The 22,062-nt window shown below is 40.4% G+C and overlaps 2 protein-coding genes across 2 annotated transcripts in view; one reads left to right on the top strand and one right to left on the bottom strand.

Annotated features, from left to right (window-relative positions):
• Positions 1-7,715, top strand: part of med16 (mediator complex subunit 16) — a 23,544-nt gene extending 15,829 nt beyond the window's left edge. Inside the window, exons 10-14 of the mRNA XM_067968170.1 lie at positions 729-862; positions 2,698-2,890; positions 4,605-4,821; positions 5,853-5,936; positions 7,404-7,715. Coding sequence (XP_067824271.1) covers positions 729-862; positions 2,698-2,890; positions 4,605-4,821; positions 5,853-5,936; positions 7,404-7,530 — 755 coding nt within the window. The 3' untranslated portion in view covers positions 7,531-7,715. The remainder of the gene's footprint in view (positions 1-728; positions 863-2,697; positions 2,891-4,604; positions 4,822-5,852; positions 5,937-7,403) is intronic.
• LOC137299434 (uncharacterized) lies at positions 7,246-20,974 on the bottom strand. The gene is made up of 9 exons (XM_067968171.1): positions 20,563-20,974; positions 17,064-17,315; positions 16,304-16,551; positions 15,639-15,797; positions 13,932-14,034; positions 13,378-13,524; positions 11,894-12,088; positions 11,359-11,534; positions 7,246-10,040 (listed from the first exon to the last, which is right to left on the bottom strand). The coding sequence occupies exons 1-9, from the start codon at positions 20,816-20,818 to the stop codon at positions 9,891-9,893; spliced, it is 1,686 nt and encodes a 561-aa protein (XP_067824272.1). The 5' UTR covers positions 20,819-20,974; the 3' UTR covers positions 7,246-9,890.
• Between the last annotated feature and the right edge of the window lie 1,088 nt (positions 20,975-22,062).

Consider the following 22,062-nt stretch of genomic DNA (forward strand, 5'->3'; position numbering starts at 1 on the left):
GTAAATATTGATAGATTACTGTCTCGCTGGCCAGTGGAAACAATGAGAGGGCACAAATTTAAGATAATCATAAAAAGAATTAAAGGGGATGGAAGAAAAAACATCTTTATACAGAAGGGAATTGAGAAAGAGGACTATTAAAGGGAATAGGAAGGGAGCTTGGAGGCTTGTGGAGAAAATTGCTGGCAGTGACTAGATGGGCCACATAACCTGTTTCTGTGCTGTAACATATCTTGATTCTACAAATTTGAAGGTTAAAAAATAAAACTGAATTTTGACATCTAGTTTACATTTCTGAAATTTCTGGAGAGTCCCTCAAAAACTGGACTGTTTAGTCCAAAAATATAGGGGTGGTGATCCTAAACAAATAAGTATATATGAATAATGTTTAGCTGTTACTCTGTACTCTACCTTGTTACATATTGAACCCTGTTAACTCTTATCTGGGGATTTATTTTGTTTCCGTAGCCAGTTGGTCTTGTGATATATTTCCCTAGCCAATTCGGAATAAGTGGGCAGCTGGGGAAGTATGCCCAGTCTCAGTACTGTCCTCTGCGTGCTTTGGTGTCTGAACGAAAAGCTTTTTAACAGGAGCACCAATGCGTCAAGCAGATGTGACCTTTATCTAGCCATTCCTATTAAACCAACAACACTTAATGATTCCAGTTAGCAGTAATGCTTTGTAAATGCCCAATTGTTTAAAGGGTCTAACTGATGCTTTCTTTCAGATATTGATAAAGTTATGATAAATCTGAAAACTGAAGAGTTTGTCCTGGATGCTTGGGTGTTGCAGTCACTTCAGCAGCTCATACAGTGGGTTGGAGACTTTGTGCTATACCTGCTAGCTAGTCTGCCCAATCAGGTGAGTCTAGTTCTAATATATTGCTGTACTTTTTAAAAAAAAAATTGTGCCAAAATAGAAAGACTTTGGTCAATATAAACATGGTGCGGCAAGGAAGACGGGTTTTGTCCAAACTATTAGGAAATCTTCCTTTTTAAAGATTGGGCCAGTCAGTCTGCTTATAAAGCTGGGCTACATTGTTCAACCCATGACCAATGATTTTGTATAACTATTTCAGTTCATTGTACAGGATGTTCAATTTCTAAGTTGACTTTCTTTTCCCACATGTTTGAGAGATTTGTGTTCTAAACACATGTTCCTTCAGTTCAGCACTGCCAACAGTGAGTACGAGACCCACCCTAACCAGCTGAAACCGTTCCTGCAGTCACAAGTCATGACAGGGACAAAATCAGTGATTTATTTTGCTGCTTTGGGTAACGGTTAAAGTACGTTCTATGATAGGTGCTGCACTACTTTTACTCACAGTATACCCACCATCACTGTATTCCAACTTTTGTACCTATTTTTTGAAAAAAAACTTGTGCTTATATTCAAGCGAATCCATTGAACAGGATATTTATTGCCTGTTTTATTTGGTGAAGACCACCCATTAGATAAATACTGGATCAAGACCACATGGGGAAAAAAAATTGAGTAATACTTGCATCATGTTAAAATGAGCAGCTTCTGCAGGTGTACTGTTTGCAGCACATTTTTAGCTCCTGTGCTTCTTGAATTCTTGCCCAAGTCGTCTTCTAGCATTTGAGTGCCAGAAAAGTACACACAACACAATCCACTACTCCCATTCGGAGTGTGGCTGAGAAGCACATAAAGATGGGTGAGGGGTACGCAAAAAAAAGTCTACTGCCAGGCTGCCTCTAACCAGCATGTCCAAGGCACTAAACATGAGAAATGGTGATCAGTGTACAAATACTTCTTGAACGTTTAGAATTGTGTAACAATTCAGTACACTATATTTTGGCTTAAATTTAATGGGGAAGGAATGTATATGGAGGGCAAGTAGCAGGATTGCTGTGGTAGTTGGATTGATAAGTTACCGTGCTCTCCTGCAGCTTTACTTTATTGCCTTAGAGGGTCAGAGAGGAATTTCCCAAAGTTTTTCCTACATTTTTTCCTGATTTTTGCTCCTTCCAGGATAATGCGTGACTAGGGAAAGCAGGTTGATGGTGTAAGAGGCTGCCCATGTCTGGATGTGATGGGTTTGATGGACCAGATAGTCTTTTCTTGTTCTCCTTTCCAGTATTTGAATATTTTATTCAAACCACTCCAACTTGTTATACTAGGAAAATTGTACTCTTATTGATATTTCCTATTTACCTTATTCTTTTGGACATCAATTTTAGCGCTTGCCAGGAGATGCATGGATCATGTCTCGCTTTTGGGCTGGTCCAATGACCTAAATTACAGAGGACACTGGTGCAACCTCTGAGCCATCAACCCTGGGAAACTCTGCTACTAACTGAGAATGCAAAGTTCCCAGATAATAGCATGGTTTCCTGAGGTCGGGTGGTACTGGAGCAGCTCTTGAGCTTGTCTGCAGTCACCACCCTCTCCCTGTTTCCAATAGTCACTCTGGGTGGAGGGGGGAGTTGTTTCCCCATGTGATGTCATCAGAGCAGCCCAGCAGAGAGGGCGAGAATACTCAAAAATCACCACAGCAGCACTAAAATTGACATTCCACAGAAATGGCAAAAAAAATAGCTGAGTATAAATTTTTTTCTATAAAAATGGAGCATATTTTGAACAAACAGTCCTCCCTCTATACTTTTCCCTTGTACGCATTGGTGTTAAAGTGTAGGTCTGTGTCTCACTGATGTCCGAATCTCTCTTTTCAGGCTTCTCCTGTTCGCCCAGGATTTAGTTTTCTTAGAGATGGTACCTCACTTGGCATGCTCAGAGAACTAATGGTGGTGATCCGAATATGGGGTCTCCTTAAACCTGGTTGCTTGCCAATATACACTGCTACATCAGACACCCAGGATAGCATGTCCCTGCTCTTCCGACTGCTCACCAAACTCTGGCTCTGCTGTAAGTTCAAATCACATGCCTGGCATACTCAAGTCACATGTATTCAATTTGTTTCTGACTGGGATAGAAGCAACTTATAAGTATTTGTATAAGAGTGTGTTGGGATAGGTGGTGATCCTCTGTATACATTAGATGGAGATAACTGTCCGTTTGCTGATGTTAGTTAAAAAGTTGGTGAGAGTATAAAACGGGAACCCAATCAAGGAAATTCTCTTCTGAAATTTGTTTTAATCCAGAAAGTTGTTGAATGTTAGGGAATGATTGTTTAGGAGCATCGGCTGCTTAAATGAAGGCCTGGCCCACTACATACTGTTACACCTTGTCCTGTAATGCTACAGTTCCAGTGTGTGTTTTGCAGATTTGTTTTAAGATGGCTATAAACGTTGCTCAATTACAGTGTCGAATCTAGCCAAATAAGTAAAACTGAACGTATTTTTCATTTATAATTACAATATGAATGGTCACACACTTCCTGCCTAATGGAAAACCACAAACTTAATTGTGGCATATTGTATTTCCTGAAGCAGATATTAATTTGCACAGTCTCTCTGTAGAAATAATTGAGACTGTAACTCAATACTGAAATGAGATCTGGTCATTCGAGAATAAAGGAATGCTGCAGGTTGAGGTCTTACAGTAGCTTTACCTTGAGTGTTGCTTTGTGAAATATGCCCTGTAGTTAATTCTTTTTAAAGTTCTGAAGTTGGAGTGATACAGCACAGTGAATTTGGAGTGACTTGATATGGCACTTTGGAGTAGTGAACTCTATGGCATTAGTCTGAGTCCTGCCCAGGCTGATGGATTCAAAGGCTGTAAGGGTGCTATGTGAGGTGACTGTGGGTAGTATCGATGCATCTAGTGAGCGTAGGCCCTCAGCACAAGGGACAGCAAAAAGTAAGTTGGTATGGGCAATGGTAAAAATTACACTGTGCAATAAAGTTGAGGTTGTCACATTATTGGGGTGGAGTAAAGGGAACTTGGCTCAGCATCTAGCCATGATATACTCGAATCTGAAGTATTCCTTTAAACATGAACAAATGAACTGTGTTGGACCTTCATGATTGAAAGCTTTAAAAGTAGAACTCAACCAGTTCAAATTTTACTATTCTCAGTTGGGTACATGTGAAATGCACGTACACTCACTGACCTAACATATGAGTAGTAGAAATGGTGATCATTAATCCAAGTACTTGCCAACTTTCTTTATCACCAAGCTTGGTATTTGTACTAGTCATAAAGGAAATCCTCTGACCTGGTAGTTTGCCTGGATGCTGCCTTCCAAGCCAATTAACTGCAGCTTTGAGTCTCAGGGTTGCATGTCACTCAGACCTCCATGGCACCATTATAGGTTCTTGGAGAGGCTTTTCAATGGGAGCACATTGCTGATTAATGCCCAGTCTTTCGCAAAGGAGAGAGGGGAATTAAGTCCAAACATTTATGGAACTACAATGGCTGCGACTGAAGTCTGCTATGCAACATTCCCAGCTGATGGGATCTGCATGGTTAATCACAAGGGAAAAATTTTAAGAAATGTTTCTTCATGTTTTCCATTGATTTTAATTGTGACTCTCTGGTACTAAGTTCACAATGCAACTGATATTGAGATATTTTGAATGCACAGAAACCCCTCATTTGTGGCTTAATAAATTCATACAGAAGGATTTAACTTTTTGTGAAGTTTAACACTTCTCATATTGCACTTCTTTTTTTCCAGGTAGAGATGAGAATCATATGACTGAACCCGACGACAATCTGATTGATGAATGTTGTCTGCTTCCCAGCCAACTGCTTGTTCCCAGCATGGACTGGCTGCCGGTGAACGACGGAATTATTGGCAAGTTACAGAGCAAACAGCCACTAAAACTGCAGTTTGGAAAGCCAGTCAGTGTACCCAGTCACTTTGCAACCTCTCAGCTTGATATCTTTGCACGGTAATTGTCCTGTCTTACTCGTTAAGATGCTACTGGCCCTTCTGATTGTGTTGAGTTTGCTACAATGCTATCGTGAATTGCCATTTGAAGCTTCAATATTGATTAGTGTAAATCTAGTAACTAACACTGAGGAAGTCTCATTTGTAATAAACTGGAGAGCCAGGTGGTGAAGGGTAGAATACTAGAGCCTGGTCTTCATTTGCTTCCAAGCCTTTATTCACAGAGCTCAACATTACCCACTCCACACCCTAGATAAGCTCTCCAATAAATGGATACGAGAGTCCCCAACTGAGATGCACCACCTGAATACAATTAACACTAATTGATATAAATCATATGGATACAATTAACATCATTGAAAATGAATCGTTGATAGTTTTATGTTGACTGGGTTATAGGTTGGCCTGAAAATTAATTTTCTTATTTACCTGCTTTAGTGAGTGTACACCTAACAACTTGCAAAACCAAACATTTGGCTGCTTGGGAGTAAGACTCACAGGTAGCATCGATGGTCAATGCAGATCTTTGCATTGTAAACATTTTCCTTGATTCCAGTTGATGCTCATATTAAAGTCTGGAGAGGAGCTGCCCCTCGGACGATCATCTTTGGCCTGTTTGGAAATGTGACATATTGTCATGGAACCTTTCCCTCCCTACAAATGCTCATTCAAAATACTGAACTGGGGAAAAGAGGGATAGGTGCTGCAGTCCAGGTTCGATAACTGGATGTTTCTGTGCCACAGTCTTAGAAACGTGATTAAGATTTGTGTCTGTGGCAGGAGGCCAGCCACCTTCACACTCTATACTGGAAAATACCTCTGCAATCCCATTCAAAATAAATATTGAGCCCTCTTCACTGGTCAGCCTGAGCAACAAGCTGAAGCATCATAGCAGGTTTAAACTTTGTTTTCCCAGATGAATCATAGTAAATGTTAATAAGCTCCAATAGGATAGCATGTATAATGCCATCAATTTTAGAAGTATTTCATGCGAATACAGTTATTATACTTTCAACTTCACATTATGTTCAGGTCACCAGGGTATCAGAAAATGGACAACTTAAGGCGACTTAGTTTAGGAGTGTGCCCAACAGAAGAAACCAAATCCTGTACCAGGTAAGCAACAAATAAATGAGAGAATAACAGAATTTGTGTAAGACTTGATTGTCGTCCAATCGCAAGGCACCAGTGCAGCCGAGCGCCCTCTAGTGTGTGCACCAATGTGCTTGATGCACTTGCATTGGTACAAGATGTCTGCTCAGATGTCGTCGTAAAAATTTTAATTATTTGACACCTTATAGCCAGAGCCATTTTAAAAATTGGTCAAAAGGACAGGTATCTGGGACTAAATGTATTTTCACTCTACACTTTTCTTAACTATTTTGGGATAGCTGTCTGAGTTGGGACCGGGTAGTCTTGGCGATAGAGAGCAAATGCACAGGGCTGGAAAATTAACATAGAGTTATTCTATGGGTGAGAATCTCTTTCCTGGAAGACCCAGGAGTTAACCAGCTGTAGAAATGCAAAAGAAATTTCAACGTTCCATGTATGTGAAAGCGCCTGCTATGTGATTCCTCAAACATGTTCTGGAACATATAGAATGCAGCTCCTTAAGTGCAGCTAACCAGGACTGGATGTCTTTTTTTAGTGCATTTATTTCAGGTAGTATTATAAGTTCAGTATTATAATAAACAAAGTAGCAGATTTCCCATAGCTTTGTTCATAGCAGATCGAAGTATCCGTGGTTCTGTAATAAATGGAGCATTGTACCATGTAACTCATGTAATGTATTATTTATATAAGTTGTTTTGGATGATATTGTGGTGAGTGCTACATGTTGATTGGTTCCTTTTGCACAGCTTTTAAAGGTAGAGTTTTTAATCAGAGACATTTGGCTTAAACAGGATTTTTTTTTTCTTCGTGAATATTTTTGCATTCTGGACATGTTTGACACTAGATTTTTCTATATAGACGGATGCACAGTAACTTGTCCAGTTAGCTCACTATTAGAATGGAAGCCCAGTCTAGCACATCAAAATCATTTAAAATGAAAGCTGGTCCACAGTGTAGCCTTCCATGAGTACTAATTTGGTTGAAAGTTATTGTGAGCTGCATAATTTCTAAATTTAGAACTTAGTGATTGATACTTCTGTAGAAGTCTATCTTTTTTCATCTGTGTGTTTTACATTTGTGACCTAACTAATAATACTGCTAAATTCCCGTCCATCAGCTCAGCATCAACGATGGGGCCGACTGAATTTACTCCATTGTTGTCAGTTCTGAGCTAGCCTGGCCACCTCAGTCATCTGAATCCCTTTCTGTGACAAGTCACTCTTGACATTGTAATAAAGTAGAATTACTACACGTTGAGTAGCCTACTAGATTTCGACACATTTTCTTTGTCGTCTTGTACTGATCTCCACATACATTTCATCAGTTCGGTGACTTCTCTTAACCCAGCTACAGTATCTGAGTAATGCCATACAGCAAAACCAGTGTCCATCTGCAGGAGAGATAAGTTTACCCTGAAGTTTGGTGTCTCAGGGTTAGATTGTGATAATTGAAACTTTGTTCTTTAAACAGATGTGGGTGCAACACCATGCTGAAATCGCCAAACAAGTCAACTGCAGTTAAACAATGGGAGCAGCGGTGGATTAAAAACTGTCTGTGTGGGGGACTATGGCGCAAAGTCCCTATTAGTCTATCCTAAATAATCTTTCTTACAAGGACAAGCAATGAAGAAATATGCATTTGAAGATGATCATTGGAAAATTATCAACGGTCCACTTCAAGGATTCAAAAGACCAGCTGTGTACATTGCCTGTAATTCTTATGATCAAACATTTTCAAAGAAATTTAATAGCATTTCTATTACAGTAAATTGATTTTTTTTCATTGATGGTTTGGATTTTTTTTGTTTTCTGATTTCTGCTTCAGTTTTCACTCTCGGTCCCTTTTCTCCTGAAGAGATTGACTACCTCACTGGGGCACATTTTCATGGGTGCCTAATTGTCCATTATTGATGTGTATACCATAACTATCAGCAGGTCATCTTCTTGTGGATGGCATTGCAGCCGAACCTGGTTCCTGCTCTTATCCATCACCACGCACTCGTACATTCAGTGAGTGGGAGGTGGGGGTGGTCATTGCCTTATGATTAGGAGTAGGAGCTCTGGCCAGTTTTTCCTTCCCTAACCCAGGGACTCTTCAAGAAAAGGATTCCAAACAGGTGAAGGTGGTACTGCATTCTTTGTGGGATTGTGAAACCTAGAGAAATTGAAGGCTCAAAGGAGTTATAATTCCCTCAAATGTTTTAATGGTGAATGGTTGAAACATTTTTTAGTGTCTGAATTAAAATGCTTGTAGAAAAGCCCCATGAAGTTCCTGTAACTTTGACTTAGTTATTCTTGAGCAGCATAGTTCTGTAAAAGGAATTTAATCAATGTTTTTCCTCTTCCTCAATCCTGCAGAAGTCACCAGCCATCAGTGATTGGACGGCCCGGATGATCTAGGTTAATGATTGCTATCGCTGCTGTTCTGTGATTTGTTGAACTGTGCTAGTTTCCTGCATCACTGTCAAGTTGCTATACCTAGCAACCTGGCCCTGAACTAACACAGAACTCACTCACAACGAATGGCCATCAGTTTCCAGTTACAGACACCAGGGGCCTTTTCTTCCATTATTCTGTGAGGCCTTTCACTGAACACTAATCCTTGCCTGCAAGTTATCAAGGGTAAAAACTCTAGTTAAAAGACACCATCTGCTACTTTAGTTAATTTAGAAAGATTCACCTGATCTCTCAGATTTGCTCTTTAATTTTTAAACATTACAAAATCTTGGAAAGATAAGTGTGCAGAAATCATACCTGTCATTCAGGTAATTTTTGTGATTATTTTCAAAAATCTGTGTCTGTTACAAATTTTAAAAACTATTAAGAGCAACAAGGTCTGAAGTTGTTTAGTCATTCATTATAGAATGTCCAGTAAAGCAGTTTTTCTCTCTGAAAATCAACTGGCAATTGCACCACATGCTCAGTCTCAGAATCTCTTTCTCTCTACCTCATATCCATCCATGAAACACAATGCAAACTGTTTCAGTTAAAGCCTGGGCAAAATAATAGTGTTTAAGGAAATAATACTTCAACAGTTGTGCTGTAAATATTAATTGTATTATTAACTACTGCACACATTAGAAAACCTTTAGCCTACACTCTGCTGAGTTCAATTATTAGTGCAGTTATACAGGAAATAGAAAGTTTTATTTTACCCCATCCCCACCAAAAAGTTACACATAATCACAAATGTGATTAGTTGGAAGTTTTCAATTTACATACCAAATTGTACAAGTTCTTTGAATTGAGTTAGACATGTTTATTGTCCTAGAGTGTTAGGGCCTGTACGAATGCAAGTCCAAAGACACTCGGAACCCTCTGCAGAATAGCTATAAACAGACTGTTGAATTTCTGTCTGTCTCGTGGGGCTTCGCCTCAACAATCTCCCCCGCATTGCACAGCGAGAATGAAACCGTATTCTTCTCCAATGGTTTCAGTGTGAATGCTGCTCATCTCTTGGGGTCTCAGGAGTACATTTTTGATGATCAATTTGTTTGTGCCTGTTTCATTGTAGAGGTGTAAAAGACCAACAGGTAGAATAGGATAAACATTCCATTTAATGGTGAGATCGAAAACTTGGCTGTAGTGTGGTTGGAAGGCTCCAGCACTTTGGGGATTGAGAGTTAGAATTTGTTGAGGTTTTAAAGATGAAAGTGCACTTAAAGTACAGACTAAAAGTGATGCACAGTCCAGACCTAGTTGATAGCCTAGTCTCAGCCAGTGACCTGTCGTATACATCTCCCACCTCTTCACTACACACTACTGATGCCCATGCCCACTTCATACAGCTGCAATAACATCACCCCATGGTTTCTGTGATGATCAACTACAGTAAGAGCAATGTCTTTAGTAATGAACAAATCGCTTATAACAAATATTGATCATTTCTGTTTTGCCTTTGCTCTGTTAAATTTTAAAATAGATTGATTTTCTTTGGATTTCAGGATTTGTGTTTTTGCTAAACTAACTTTCTGTGCAAAACAGTGGCTCCAAACTCTTCAAAGTCTCGGTGAGATACACACATCTGGTGGAAATTGGAAAGACCAGACAAAATGGCTGCTCCTTTCCATGAAAGATAGTTTCTGTTGGGAGATGCAAGAACCTTCACCTGTCAAAAGAAAAAAATAACAAGATATAAGGAAATATTTCTGAATCTAGTTAAGCCAGAAAGGAATGTGGCTGAGTCGTTGATTTTTATTGAATTTAAAAATAACTTTAAATTATGGCATAAAGCAAGAAAATTGCAAACTGAATTGTACTATAAAACTTTTGCTAAACGGATACATAGAAACATAGAAAATAGGAGCAAGAGTAGGCCATTCGGCCCTTCGGGCCTGCTCCGCCATTCAAAATGATCATGGCTGATCGACTAACTCAGTACCCTGTTCCCGCTTTTTCCCCATATCCCTTGATCCCTTTAGCATTAAGATTAACCATCAGTCCTCCTGATGATCAGAGGGCTGTCATAGTTGCATCCATTAAATATGTGGGAATTGTGCTTTGTGAAGTGGCTCTAGAATATACTTTAGCAGGTTTGGAACCACCGGAATGCTCAGTAAGGTGACGGGTAGGCAGTGATATCAGCCTAATTTTGTTTTTTATTACAGTTTGAAAACTTAAGAGAATCAAATGCAGAATATCTGCAATGAACTGCCAGCAAAAGCAGTTATTTCAGGATTAGCTCTTATATTTTTTTAAGGATGTTTTCTAGTTAGAATTAGGATTGAGGATTGTAAATACAAATCAAGATGGTCAAATGCTGAGTGGAACAAGATAACTCCTTAGCTGCTAGAACCATGAAATGTCAAACAAAGGAGGGCAACTGGTGTGTATGAATAACAGCGTTTTATAGTGCAGGACTGAGATGAGGGAATATTTCTTCAGTCAGAGAGTTGTGAATCTTTGGAATTCTCTTTGCCAGAGGGCTGTGGATGCTTAGTCACTGAGTATATTCAAAACTGTGATCAATAGATTTTTGGACACTAAGGGAATCAAGGGATATGGGAATCAGGCAGGAAAGTGGAGTTGAGGTAGATTAGCAGCCAGGTCTTATTGAATGGCAGTGCAAGCTCGAGGGGCTATGTCTGAGGAGGAGCAGAGGAAGCATTGGGTGGGGTTGATCTGTAAAAGGAAAAGGGTTGTTCGAGTCATGTGGTCCTTTTTCATATTAACAGCTCACAAACTTACCTTAATATAAATTTTACAAATGGATGACTCCTGCTGGAAAGAATGTTTGTATGACTGTCAGGTGATGGCAGGATTAGGCTTGGTGGTCAAATAGCCTAGAGTCACTTACTATCTAGGCACATACTGGAAGAACGACAATATAGATTGAGGCGCTATAGGCATACTTGCGGCCAAAGAATAGTACCCCAACAAGAGTCAGAACCTTCTAGACAGGAAGGTAAAAAATTAGGAGAAAATACCTTTGTTCCGGGTTTTGCAAGGTCTGTCACCTCCTGCTGGAATCGCTGTTCCATGTTCTTAAACATAGTGTTTCCACCAGCTAGGACAATGTTGGCATACATGTCATTGCGGGTCTCCTCACTACACCTCTCAATCACTGAATGTGCCAGTGCAGGCAGGTTCTGAATGTCTTTGCCTGAAATACAAATGAGCTGGTTCAATAGCATACAGTTTATGTGCCAAAGAACATTTTAAAAGAATACTGCTACTTCCTCCCCTGTACTCTCTGCTAGTCCCAACATCTATTTTGATGACTGTTGTGGGTAGATAGATAATGGCAGAAGAGCCTTGCCTATTGATAAAACACAAATATAAATGACAAACTAACATAAGTAGCTTGGTTGTTGTACAAGAGGTAGCTTATCAGCTGAACAGTGTACAGGCAGAAGCCTGAAGTCACAAAGCCTAATCTTGCACTTAAACATTATCTTACAGTCAATGATCCATGACCAAGAAAAGAGGATAAAAATGGGGTCAAATGCTTTAAACAGTTACCTAATAAAAATGGCTTAAAGATGACTTCGGGGCAGCAGAATTTCTGGTTTGTGATGATCATATTTTGTCCGTCAGGAAGCTCATACTCTTCCTTTATTTCTTCCGGATTGTTCTTGAAGTTTTGAAGTTCTGCTTCAAAGTTAAAGGCAACGTAGCAAAATTTCTCCTTGATATTTCTGATAATATCAAACCCAGCTGGAAAATTACACAAAATACAGTTTAAAATTTGAAGAGTGGATCATATACAGTCCTTCTGTAACTAGCTGATTTTGAGATTTCCCAGAGCCATTAAGATACATTTGGGGTCTGGTTGTTGGGACTGTGCATTTTTTATTGCATTTTGATCTTCAGCCAATACTTGAGGAAACTTGGGATCAAGTCCCAAAACACAAATTAATACAAGAAATTCCAATTAAAATGGAACAAACTGCCCTGTGCTGAATTGACTTGTTTGCCTATTCCCCTTTTTCCTTTAGTTGATTATTTTTTGTGTTGCTCCTCCTATCCATTCGTGTTTTTTAGGAGGCTGAATAAAAGAAAGACTTGCTTTTATATAGCATCTTTCACGACCACAGGACCCCCCCCCCCCCCAAAAACACTTTACAACCAATGAACTACTTTTGAAGTGTAGACACTGTTGTGCTGTAGGAAATGTGGCAGCCAATATGCACACAGCAAGGTCCCACAAACAGCAATGTGATAATGACCAGATAATGTGTTTTTAGGTGTTGGTTGAAGGACACTGGGGAAAATTCCCCTGCTCTTCTTCAAAAAATAGAGCCATGGGATCTTTTATGTCCACCCGAGAGGGCAATCTGGGCCTTGCTTTAACGTCTCATTGAGCAATGGCACCTCCAATGGTGCAGCATTCTCTCTATACTGCACTGGTGTGTCAGCCTAGATTTTGTGCTCAAGTCCCTGGAGTGGGACATGAACCCACAACCTTCTTACGTAGAGGCAAGAGTGCTACCACTGTGCCAAGGCTGACATCATATAAGTGAATAATAACAACATCAGGAGAATACAACTGCACTTCATAATTGACCCCTTTTACACTACAGTAGAGCTGTCACTTTTCAGCTTTTGGTCGGACCTGGCAAGGGATACTGATCTTCTACCAATGCCTGAGGTTGATGTTTGATGGTTAACTGGTCAGCAAATGCCGTGGTGGTCAACACAATCGAAAACTAATCCTTATGTTATGAAAAGACTAAATAGAAATTTTAACTGGATTGACCTGTTAAGTTCTGATTTTTTAAACGTAGTTCTATTCATTTCAGAGTAAATAATTTCTCTCTGCCTGGTTGACAGGTTGACACAGCTACCCACTGTCCCTCCATCCTGTAGCTTGTAGGATGAAGGAAAGAATGAGGGAGGCAGAGTTTCCACAGTTCTTGGGTCCTGAGAAATAAATCTTCCTACCACTGAGTGGTGCCCTGTGAATAAATTGTTTGGGTTCCATGGTGGTATGTTATGAATGTTACCTTTTGAGGTGAAGGACCAGCTGTTGTTTTCAGCCAGGGATCTCATCATGTGCTCTGTCAGGTCCTGTCCTCCCAGGTACACACGCTGGGTGATGTTCTCTAAAGCTCCTCCTTCAAAAATGGGAACCACGTGTGTCACAGCCGATCCTGCAACCAGTGAGATGAAGGAAATCAATTTCTTTCGTAAAATAATTGATTCATTTGGTGTAGGAACAGGGGTATGGTAGTAACTACAGATGGTGAGTTTATTGACCTGCATTGTTTTAACAAAATCCCCTCTCAAAAATGCAAAAACTATTTTTACTTTTTGTGGATGGTTTATGATGTGAATTTTGAAATCTAGAAGCAAATCCAGTAACAATAGAGTTAAATACACTGATGAAAAGTGATCTTTTCAGTCACCCTCCTTTGAGATCAGTTCAAACATACGAACATCCAAAAGATTATGGACAAACTGTGATACTATTACCTGAAGTACCTGGGCCACTAGCCCCTGAATGTAAAGGACGTTAGAGAAATAGTTCTGAGATCACTTGACGAGAAGAAGATGCTACCTGAATCAATGACAGTTCCTGTAACTTTGCCAGTGGCGTGTAGTGCCAGCACTGCCTGGATCCCCAGAAATAGAGAAGGAACTTGGAATTCTTCAAAAAGAATCTGTATTGGATGAAACAAATGCAACAAGATGTAAGTTACAACATTTGGATGAAAAGGACTCAAAATAACTGTAGCGTTTCTAACTGGTCAGTTTAGAGTTTTCACCTTTAGTGTGTGGAAGATTATCAGGTGGTGAAGCATTGTATCTCAGAGTTCATGTCTGCCTTCCCCACACGGTCAATTCACAATCTTAACTGTGGCTTCAGGGTTGAGAGTCAAATGCTCACCCACGGGGACAGGATGAGAAAGTCACCCTGAACTGATGCTGTCCACTGTCTGGTATATATTATTTAATGACTTGGATGAAGGAATAGAGAATTGTATATCCAAGCTTGTAGATGATACTAAGGAGATACAGTAAGAAGTTTAAAGGGACATAGACTAAGTGAGTGGGCAAAAGAATGGCAGATGGAGTTCAAAGTGGGGAAGTATGAGGTAATCCACTTTGGATCTGAGAAAAGCAAATCAGAATATTTTCTTAATGGTGAGAAACCAGGAACTGTGGAGGAGCAAAGGGATTTAGGGTTCCATGTACACATCGCTAAAAGCTAGTGAACACGTACAAAAAGTATTCAAAAAGGCTAAAGGAATATTGGCCTTTATCTCAAAGGGGTTGGAATTTAAAAGTGAAGAAGTGATTCTTCAGTTGTACACAGCCTTGGTTAGACCGCATCGGGAGTACTGCATTCGTTTTTTGGCAACGAACCTCAGGAAGGATGTATTAGCCTTGGAAGGGGTACAGTGCAGATTCACCAGAATGATGTCAGGGCTTAAGTTATGAGGACAGCTTATATAAACTTGGCTTGTATTCCCTTGAGTTTTGAGGGTTGAGGGGTAATCCAATCAAGGTGTTTAAAATGATAAAGGGATTCAATGGGGTAGATATAGAGAAACTTTCCTCTACTGGTGGAATCCAGAACAAGAGAGCATGATCTTAAAATTAGAGCTAGACCATTTAAGAGTGAAATCAGGAAGCACTTTTTCATACAAACGGTGGTGGAAACCTAGAACTCTCTTCCCCAAAAGTCTGTGGATGTTTGGTCAGTTGAAATTTTCATGACTGAGATCGATAGATTTTTGTTGGTTAAGGGTATCAAGGGTTATGGAACAAAGGCCAGTAAACGGAGTTACGATACAGATCAGCCACGATCTAATTGCATGACAGAACAGGCTGGAGGGGCTGAATGGCTTACTCCTGTTCCTGTTGTCCAAGTGTGGTGCTTGACATAGGAGCTAAAAAATATGAAGAAAACACCTGGGAGAGATGAACAAGTGGACTTTTTTTATTACTAGTCAGCCTATGCTACAGATTTGAATCCCTTAAATTAAGATCAAGTTTGTCCTGTGGATTATTTTCTGCTGGAAGCTGGGTTCAGACTGGTCATGTGCATTTCATTTAGGGTCCTTAAGAGGTATCAAAGGGAGGAGGCCTATCTGGAATGGATCTTCTCACAGGTTCCAGAGATGAAAGGAAAGCCTTCCAACTTCTCTATGACACCCAGTTCCCTAAGCATACAAAGTTTTATGCATGTATTTGAAAATGCATTTGGTTCAGAGATAACATACTTTTACCCAGGAACTTCAGTGGTTGCTGGTTTTGTTACCTCATATGTTTTCTCCCTGTTCTTCTGGGGGTTGTTTGGTGGTTCTGTCATAACAATGGGGTGTTCCTGAATGTCAATACGCAGCTCGTTTTCAAACGTGTGCCTCCAGAGGACTTCCATTTCTGCCCAGTCTGCGATCAGTCCATGCTGAATTGGATACTGTGATCAAACACAACTTAATCAAACATCTGAACAGGTGGCATGGGAATCAGCACAAGGACACAATTCACCAAAGCATCTGAAGTCAGCGCCAGCACTGGTTGAATTTTCTAATGTAGTGAACTCAACATTTTTGGTGAACTTTTGGTTTATCGAGTTGAGAAATACCAGAGTTGGGGAATCAAGCTTTCTTCACTATTTTCATCCAGCACCAAACATTTCCCGGTCACCATGGATGAGATACAGCTACTTCTACCCTTCCCCAATAGTTCATACTTACCTCAACCATAGATCTGCATCTATACTGCACTTCTATCACATTTTTGGTTCCCAGTCAAATCATTCTGGTTGCATGAAACTGCAAATACAGTGTCAAATTTAGGTGGAAGGAGAGAAACCATTCTCCTTCTACCTAAAGAAGACAGGATGGGGAGGGGACAAATTAACACTGGACAGTTAAAAAGAATTTTATCATAATTTTTGTACACATTAACATTTTTACTTACAATCAAGTGAAGAATGCTGCGTTTTCTTTGGGCTTCGTCTCCAACATAAGTGCCTCTTTCTGATGATCCAAAAACATTCACTGTTGTGTTCTTTGGCCTTCCAACCACACTCGGAAAAACATAAGTTGGAGAATGATTTCCTGAGAGTCCGGCCTTTATCAGCCCACTGCCATTATCAATCACAACTGGAGGATACAGGTCATCCGGCAAGGTGGAAGGAGGGTCAGTCACCCTAGAAAATGAACTATCTGGCAAAGAATTTGGAAGGATGAGAGGATAATTAAACAAGAAATATCTTTGAACTGCCCATTGACAGGAGAGTCTGGAGAACAGCACTGCCAACCCAACCAAAATTCTCATCTGAAGCATAAATTTCCACTGCGCTCATCCCATTACATCTAAATAATAGAAAGCTACATGCAAGTATAAACAAGAAAAATGTTAAACCAATTGCCTTGGGTTAAAGAGAAGGGAGAGGGGGATCAGCCAAGTTTCCAGTCACCCTACTGGAAAGTATATGTGGACATCAGATGAGAAAGGATCAGACCTGGCTGTGATACTCTCATGAATATTCTGACAGCAATCACTGTGCTTATATGGAGAGATAGGCCACTTGAGTGAGGTACCTGAGGGCACCAGGTGTCTGAAACTGTACTCCAGCAAGAGCCAGCACCTTCAGCAGAAGGAGAAAATTGGAAAGAGAAAACAAGAGTTGGCGGTACCTGGTATGTCTGAGTTGGTAAAATAACATGTTTCTTACCTCCATGTCTCATCAGCAGGTCTCCCTCGCAATGTGGCATCAGGTTGTGGAACCCAGCATCTGGGGTTTCGGTTGCTTCTGGCTGTGTTGGGTCATTTACACTGTCCTGAACAATCACACTGACCTTGCTGACAGTCTGGCACTGATTCTCAGGACCTGAATCAATAATCTCTTTCAAAACACACTGCTCCTCTCCCACATTCCTTTCATTATTCCTGCTGTTTCTCTCCACAGTAATGGAACTATTCAAATCTAAAATTTAAAGAATTTGTCATTGCTGTTAACAAGAGGAGACTGAGAGATGTCAATAGTAAACTTCTTGATTCAGGTTCTTTATAATCCAAGACTCAATGAAAAGGAGTAACTTTATTGAGGTTTAAAACAGCATTTTCTACATCAGAGCTCAGCCCCTGCCAATTGAACTCTTATCTTCACAGCTCTCTGGCTGGAGCTGTCTGCCTCAACTGGGTTGGTTAAATTGATGCATTGTCACATATTGATTGTTAAGGGAATATCTCTAAATTACATACACAGATTGATATGAAACATTGACAGTGAATTGTGTCCCTCCCAAATTCTAGTATGGGCACTTGTTTTGGTTCTGTCCAATGCCACCCACCTGCTAAGGGGACAAAACGACACTGAGCTGTGCCTCTGTGCCTGGTGGGTATTACAGGATATTGTGTCAAAGATACCGTTTTCTGGATAGGCATCTGAATTTACTGGCACATTTTTTAATTTGAACAGACCGTCTCTTCTAATGAGTGGTGCTCTCCTAGGGGCCAATTATAGTTGTTCTGGTGGCCCGACGCCATTCTATCGGCCTGGGGGGAAACATGGCACTAAATTGTGACAGGTGGGAACTGCAGCGCACTGTCTGCTTCATTAACAAAACTTTCCAAATTGTCTTTTAAATTTACCTACCATTAATTTTTAGTTTGGACAGGCGGTCCATTATTTACCAGTGGTGGTAGGGTTCCCTCCCCTGATCATCGTCCAGTGACCTCTGCTGGAGGTGTGCACGTGAACATCAGGTGTGAACAGGATCAGACTCCGCTTCCTACGGTTGAATATTTTGCTAACATATACTGTAGGCTCACACATGAAGAATGGCTACTTGGGGTTGATCCCTGCCCCAGAATGAGAAGGCAACAAAGGGAAAATAAAATCCTAAGAATTTAATATAAAATTCGACCATTCTCTGTACTTCTACATTTAAATATAAGACAGCTACGACGAGGGCACTTTTGTACCGATGCTTGTTTAGTTCAGATTCCTGGAGACTAATGTCCGTGAGTCGATTCTGTGTTTACACTGCTGAATCCGACTCCCTTTTCCTGATGGAAGAATTGCGCCTGCAATTCTGCGCGCAGGATAAGAGAGCTGGATTTAGTAGGTAAACATCTTTTGTCAAGTCCAAAACCGAAAGGAGAGAAGGGGTGCAGGTGCGATCATGGCTTCAGTTCCGATGTATTCTTCACTGCAGGTGATGAATATTCATTGAAAACATTAATAAATTAATGGCTCGACATCATAAAACTGAATTGGAAAAGGGACTTCTATTTTTTAAACTGATATCCGATTTGCCTTTTAGACGTTACTGGGCAGTAGGATTGTCTGATCCAAGATTGTATGGCTATCAACTGTAATGGGAACCAATCGACACCACTCAATACACTTTGATGCTCTGTTACCTAGTGAAAGGTCATAAATAAGGTGAATTCCCTTATGACCACGAACAAGGTCTCAACCAGAAGCCACATTTATCTTTGTCAGTCACAGCTCATTTCTTTCTACCTGGTGAACTTTTGCTGATTGTTAGTAATCAGTAACAATATAAACATAAAAAAGCAAATCAAAGTAATTCAGACCGGGGCAAAATGACAGACTATACAATCACAGAGACTGGACACTGAAGGGCAACAAATGCTTAAATCTGGTCCCTCATTATTGCCGCAAAAACAAATAAAGCTGTTCATCGAAATAGCTGTGATGCCTCAATACACTCCTGCTCAGGAGCAATGGGCTGCACGTAGTCTGGGTACTTTTCAGTATAAATTAACTGAATAATAAATACCTATTGCTGTAAATCATATTTATTCTTCATTATCTAGCAAAATAGCACCACAGTGCATTTTTAAAGTTGTGTTTCGTTAAGAATAGAAGAATTTGTAGAAAAAGGAAAAGACCAATAGGCCTAACAAACCTGACCCCTTTCGTTTGACCTTATCCTGTTGCCTTCAAAAAAGCAGTTTTTACGTTTCGGCGTAAATCTTGAGTTTGAAGCACTTTGAAACATTTTTGTGAGTTATGATAAAGCACTATACAAATGCAATTTCTCTTATCTACCCACTTTCTCAGCATATCCCTTAGGCCCTTCTCTTTCCAAAATTACATATTTATACTGTTTGCTTCCCTGGTGATTTATTCCACAACTCCATTAACCTTTGGATGAGAATATTTAACTTTACGTCATCTTTCTCCTAACTTCTCAATTTTTAACTTAGGACCCCCTGATATTCTTGAGGATAGTAAACAGTAAACTCTATTGGACTTTAACAATCCCCTTCATAAAACTGAAAACTCCAATTAGGTCACCTCCAAGATCCCCCCCCCCCCCCCAAACAAAGTACTAGCGTTTAAAAGGTGCTTTATCGTGTCCACAAAACATCCCAGAGTGCTTTACATCCAGTGAATTACATTTGAAGTGTAGTCACTGATGTTATGTAGGCAAATGCAACAGAAAGTTTGCACACAGCAAAGTCCTACAAACAGCAAATGAATGAATGACCCAAGAAGCTGCTTTTGGTGGTGTGGATTGAGGGAGGAATGCTGGCCAAGTATAAGTCCTTCTTCTTTGAATAGTGTTTTTTCCATGCACCTGAACAGGCATGTAGAGCGTGGTTTGCTGCTTCACCTGAAAGACAGTACTGTGGACTATGCAACACTCCCTCAGTACTGCACTGAAATGTTAGGTGTTTTTTTAAGAATGACTTCATTCAGCACACTTGTAACTCCCAACTCGTGCCCCAGAAGACTGCATACCTTAGTGCTTCAGTTCATTAAGAAACGGCTCCCCTGGGTTATGTGGGTGAATGCCCCACACCTGGTGTGATACTAAGCCATATAGGACAGGAAGATCCTGAGCCCCATCCCCACCCTGCATTGCCAGCCAGTCCCAAGCAGGGAGGGGGTACAGTTGGCCCCAGTGACTCCTAGGCCAGGCAGGGAGAAGGGGATGTAGTCATTTTGTGGGATTTCCCGGTAGATTAATTCCTCAACAATTAGAACCCCCCTCTATAGATTATGCTGGACCCCTCGAGTCCAACCGTTGTTTGCTATTCTCTATATATTGCTTATTGTGTTTCACTAGATGGCCGGAACGCCTTTTCGGGCTGACTGTAACTCAGTTGTTTTAGGAACTATGGAACTTTTCCTTACAGGCGCAGCTTTAGTTCTAAAATAACCGGCTGTTTTTGACTTTACTGCAGGTACTTGCCATTAGGACTGGGATCAGCGATTCCCTGGTCCAAGTGTGGCCGGGACTGGCACAACAGTTCCCCGGTCTCCTGGTCTGCTTTCTCGCAGTCCGGTGCCAAACTTTGGTCGCCTTTCGGGGTCCGGTTTTGGTCGGTAGAATCCAAGCGGCCGGTACTCGTGAGCGTTTCCTGGGTGAGTGGTTGTGTTTGGGGATCTCTCACCGACAGTGAAGGCGAAGCCGGTTGAGTTGTCTTCACGCTGGAAGCACAGCCCATGGCGACCCCCCTCTCTCCGCCCCTCTGGATCTTCACGCGTCTGTGCGATCAAAAGTTGTTGTCTCCCAGTCCCGGGGCCCTGAGTTGATACATTAATGTGTTGCTAAATCCCCAGATTCACATCTCCTTCCAGGGGGAGAGTTTCAGCGCGAGGCAGAGGCTTCGGCGTTGCTAAGCTACACGGATATTAACATTGACCATTGCCGCGCATTGTATCCACCGCAAGAGCCATTTAAAGGGGCAGTGCTCGCTAATGAGGTCTTGCGTCAGTGCCAATTTTACACACAAACTATATTCACGTGCGGACATATTGCACCGAAATCATTCTTTTGGAGAATGGTACGTTTAACTTTATATCGACAAACTGGATTTAAAACTTCAAATATAATCAAATTGATTTTAAAAAATTAAAATAAAGTACCGCGAAAATCAACCAATATCTCTGTTCAGGTAATATAGATATTTTTATATATCAGATACCATTCGTTTGCAATAAAAATACATTTAAACAGGTACTTAGATTTTTTTTCATTAAAGGCCCCTTTCGTCAATATATTTAATAAGACGGCAGTGCAGTAGAATCAGTTGTTAGTGAGGAACTAGTAGCTTCTGAACATATTTAAAAAAGAGCGTCTTAATAAAGTGTCAGTCCAAGTAAAGCCATCTATTTATAACTCAGAATGACTAAGGAAAGGAAATAGTTGACGGTTTGTTAATTAAATTAGATTATTGAAAGGCCGAATGCCGAGTGTCTCCTGCTCCAGTAAGTGACGAATTGCACTTTATATATTCTGGTCATTCTGAAGTAGACCAGAGCCGTGGACAAGGGCATGTTTGTGGAGATATTTAAATTCTATTTATCTTAATAGAAGATAAATAGAATTTAAATATCTCCACAAACATTCCAGATATTCATTGAGTCTCCCAAACCACAGCTTTCTTTCATGATTATAAACTGCTTCTGAAGTAAGTACTGAAAAAAAAACAATCTTTTGTTTAATTAATTACATATATAAAGGCTTTCGTGATGTGAAACATTTGATGTTGGGTTAAGAATGTGATCTGCAATTTGAAGCAACATAAACCCTGAAACAAAGTCAGAAAATGCTGGAAATGCACAATAGGCCAGTCAGCATCTGTAAAGAGGTAGGTTGGGACCTTGCGGGTGTGTGACGCGTCATCAGACTGCGGGTTCCAGATAAACAGGCATTTTAGTAAGATTGGAAAAATATGCAGGAAAAGGA

Source organism: Heptranchias perlo, chromosome 29 (assembly GCF_035084215.1).
Source record: "Heptranchias perlo isolate sHepPer1 chromosome 29, sHepPer1.hap1, whole genome shotgun sequence".
NCBI lineage: Eukaryota > Metazoa > Chordata > Chondrichthyes > Hexanchiformes > Hexanchidae > Heptranchias > Heptranchias perlo.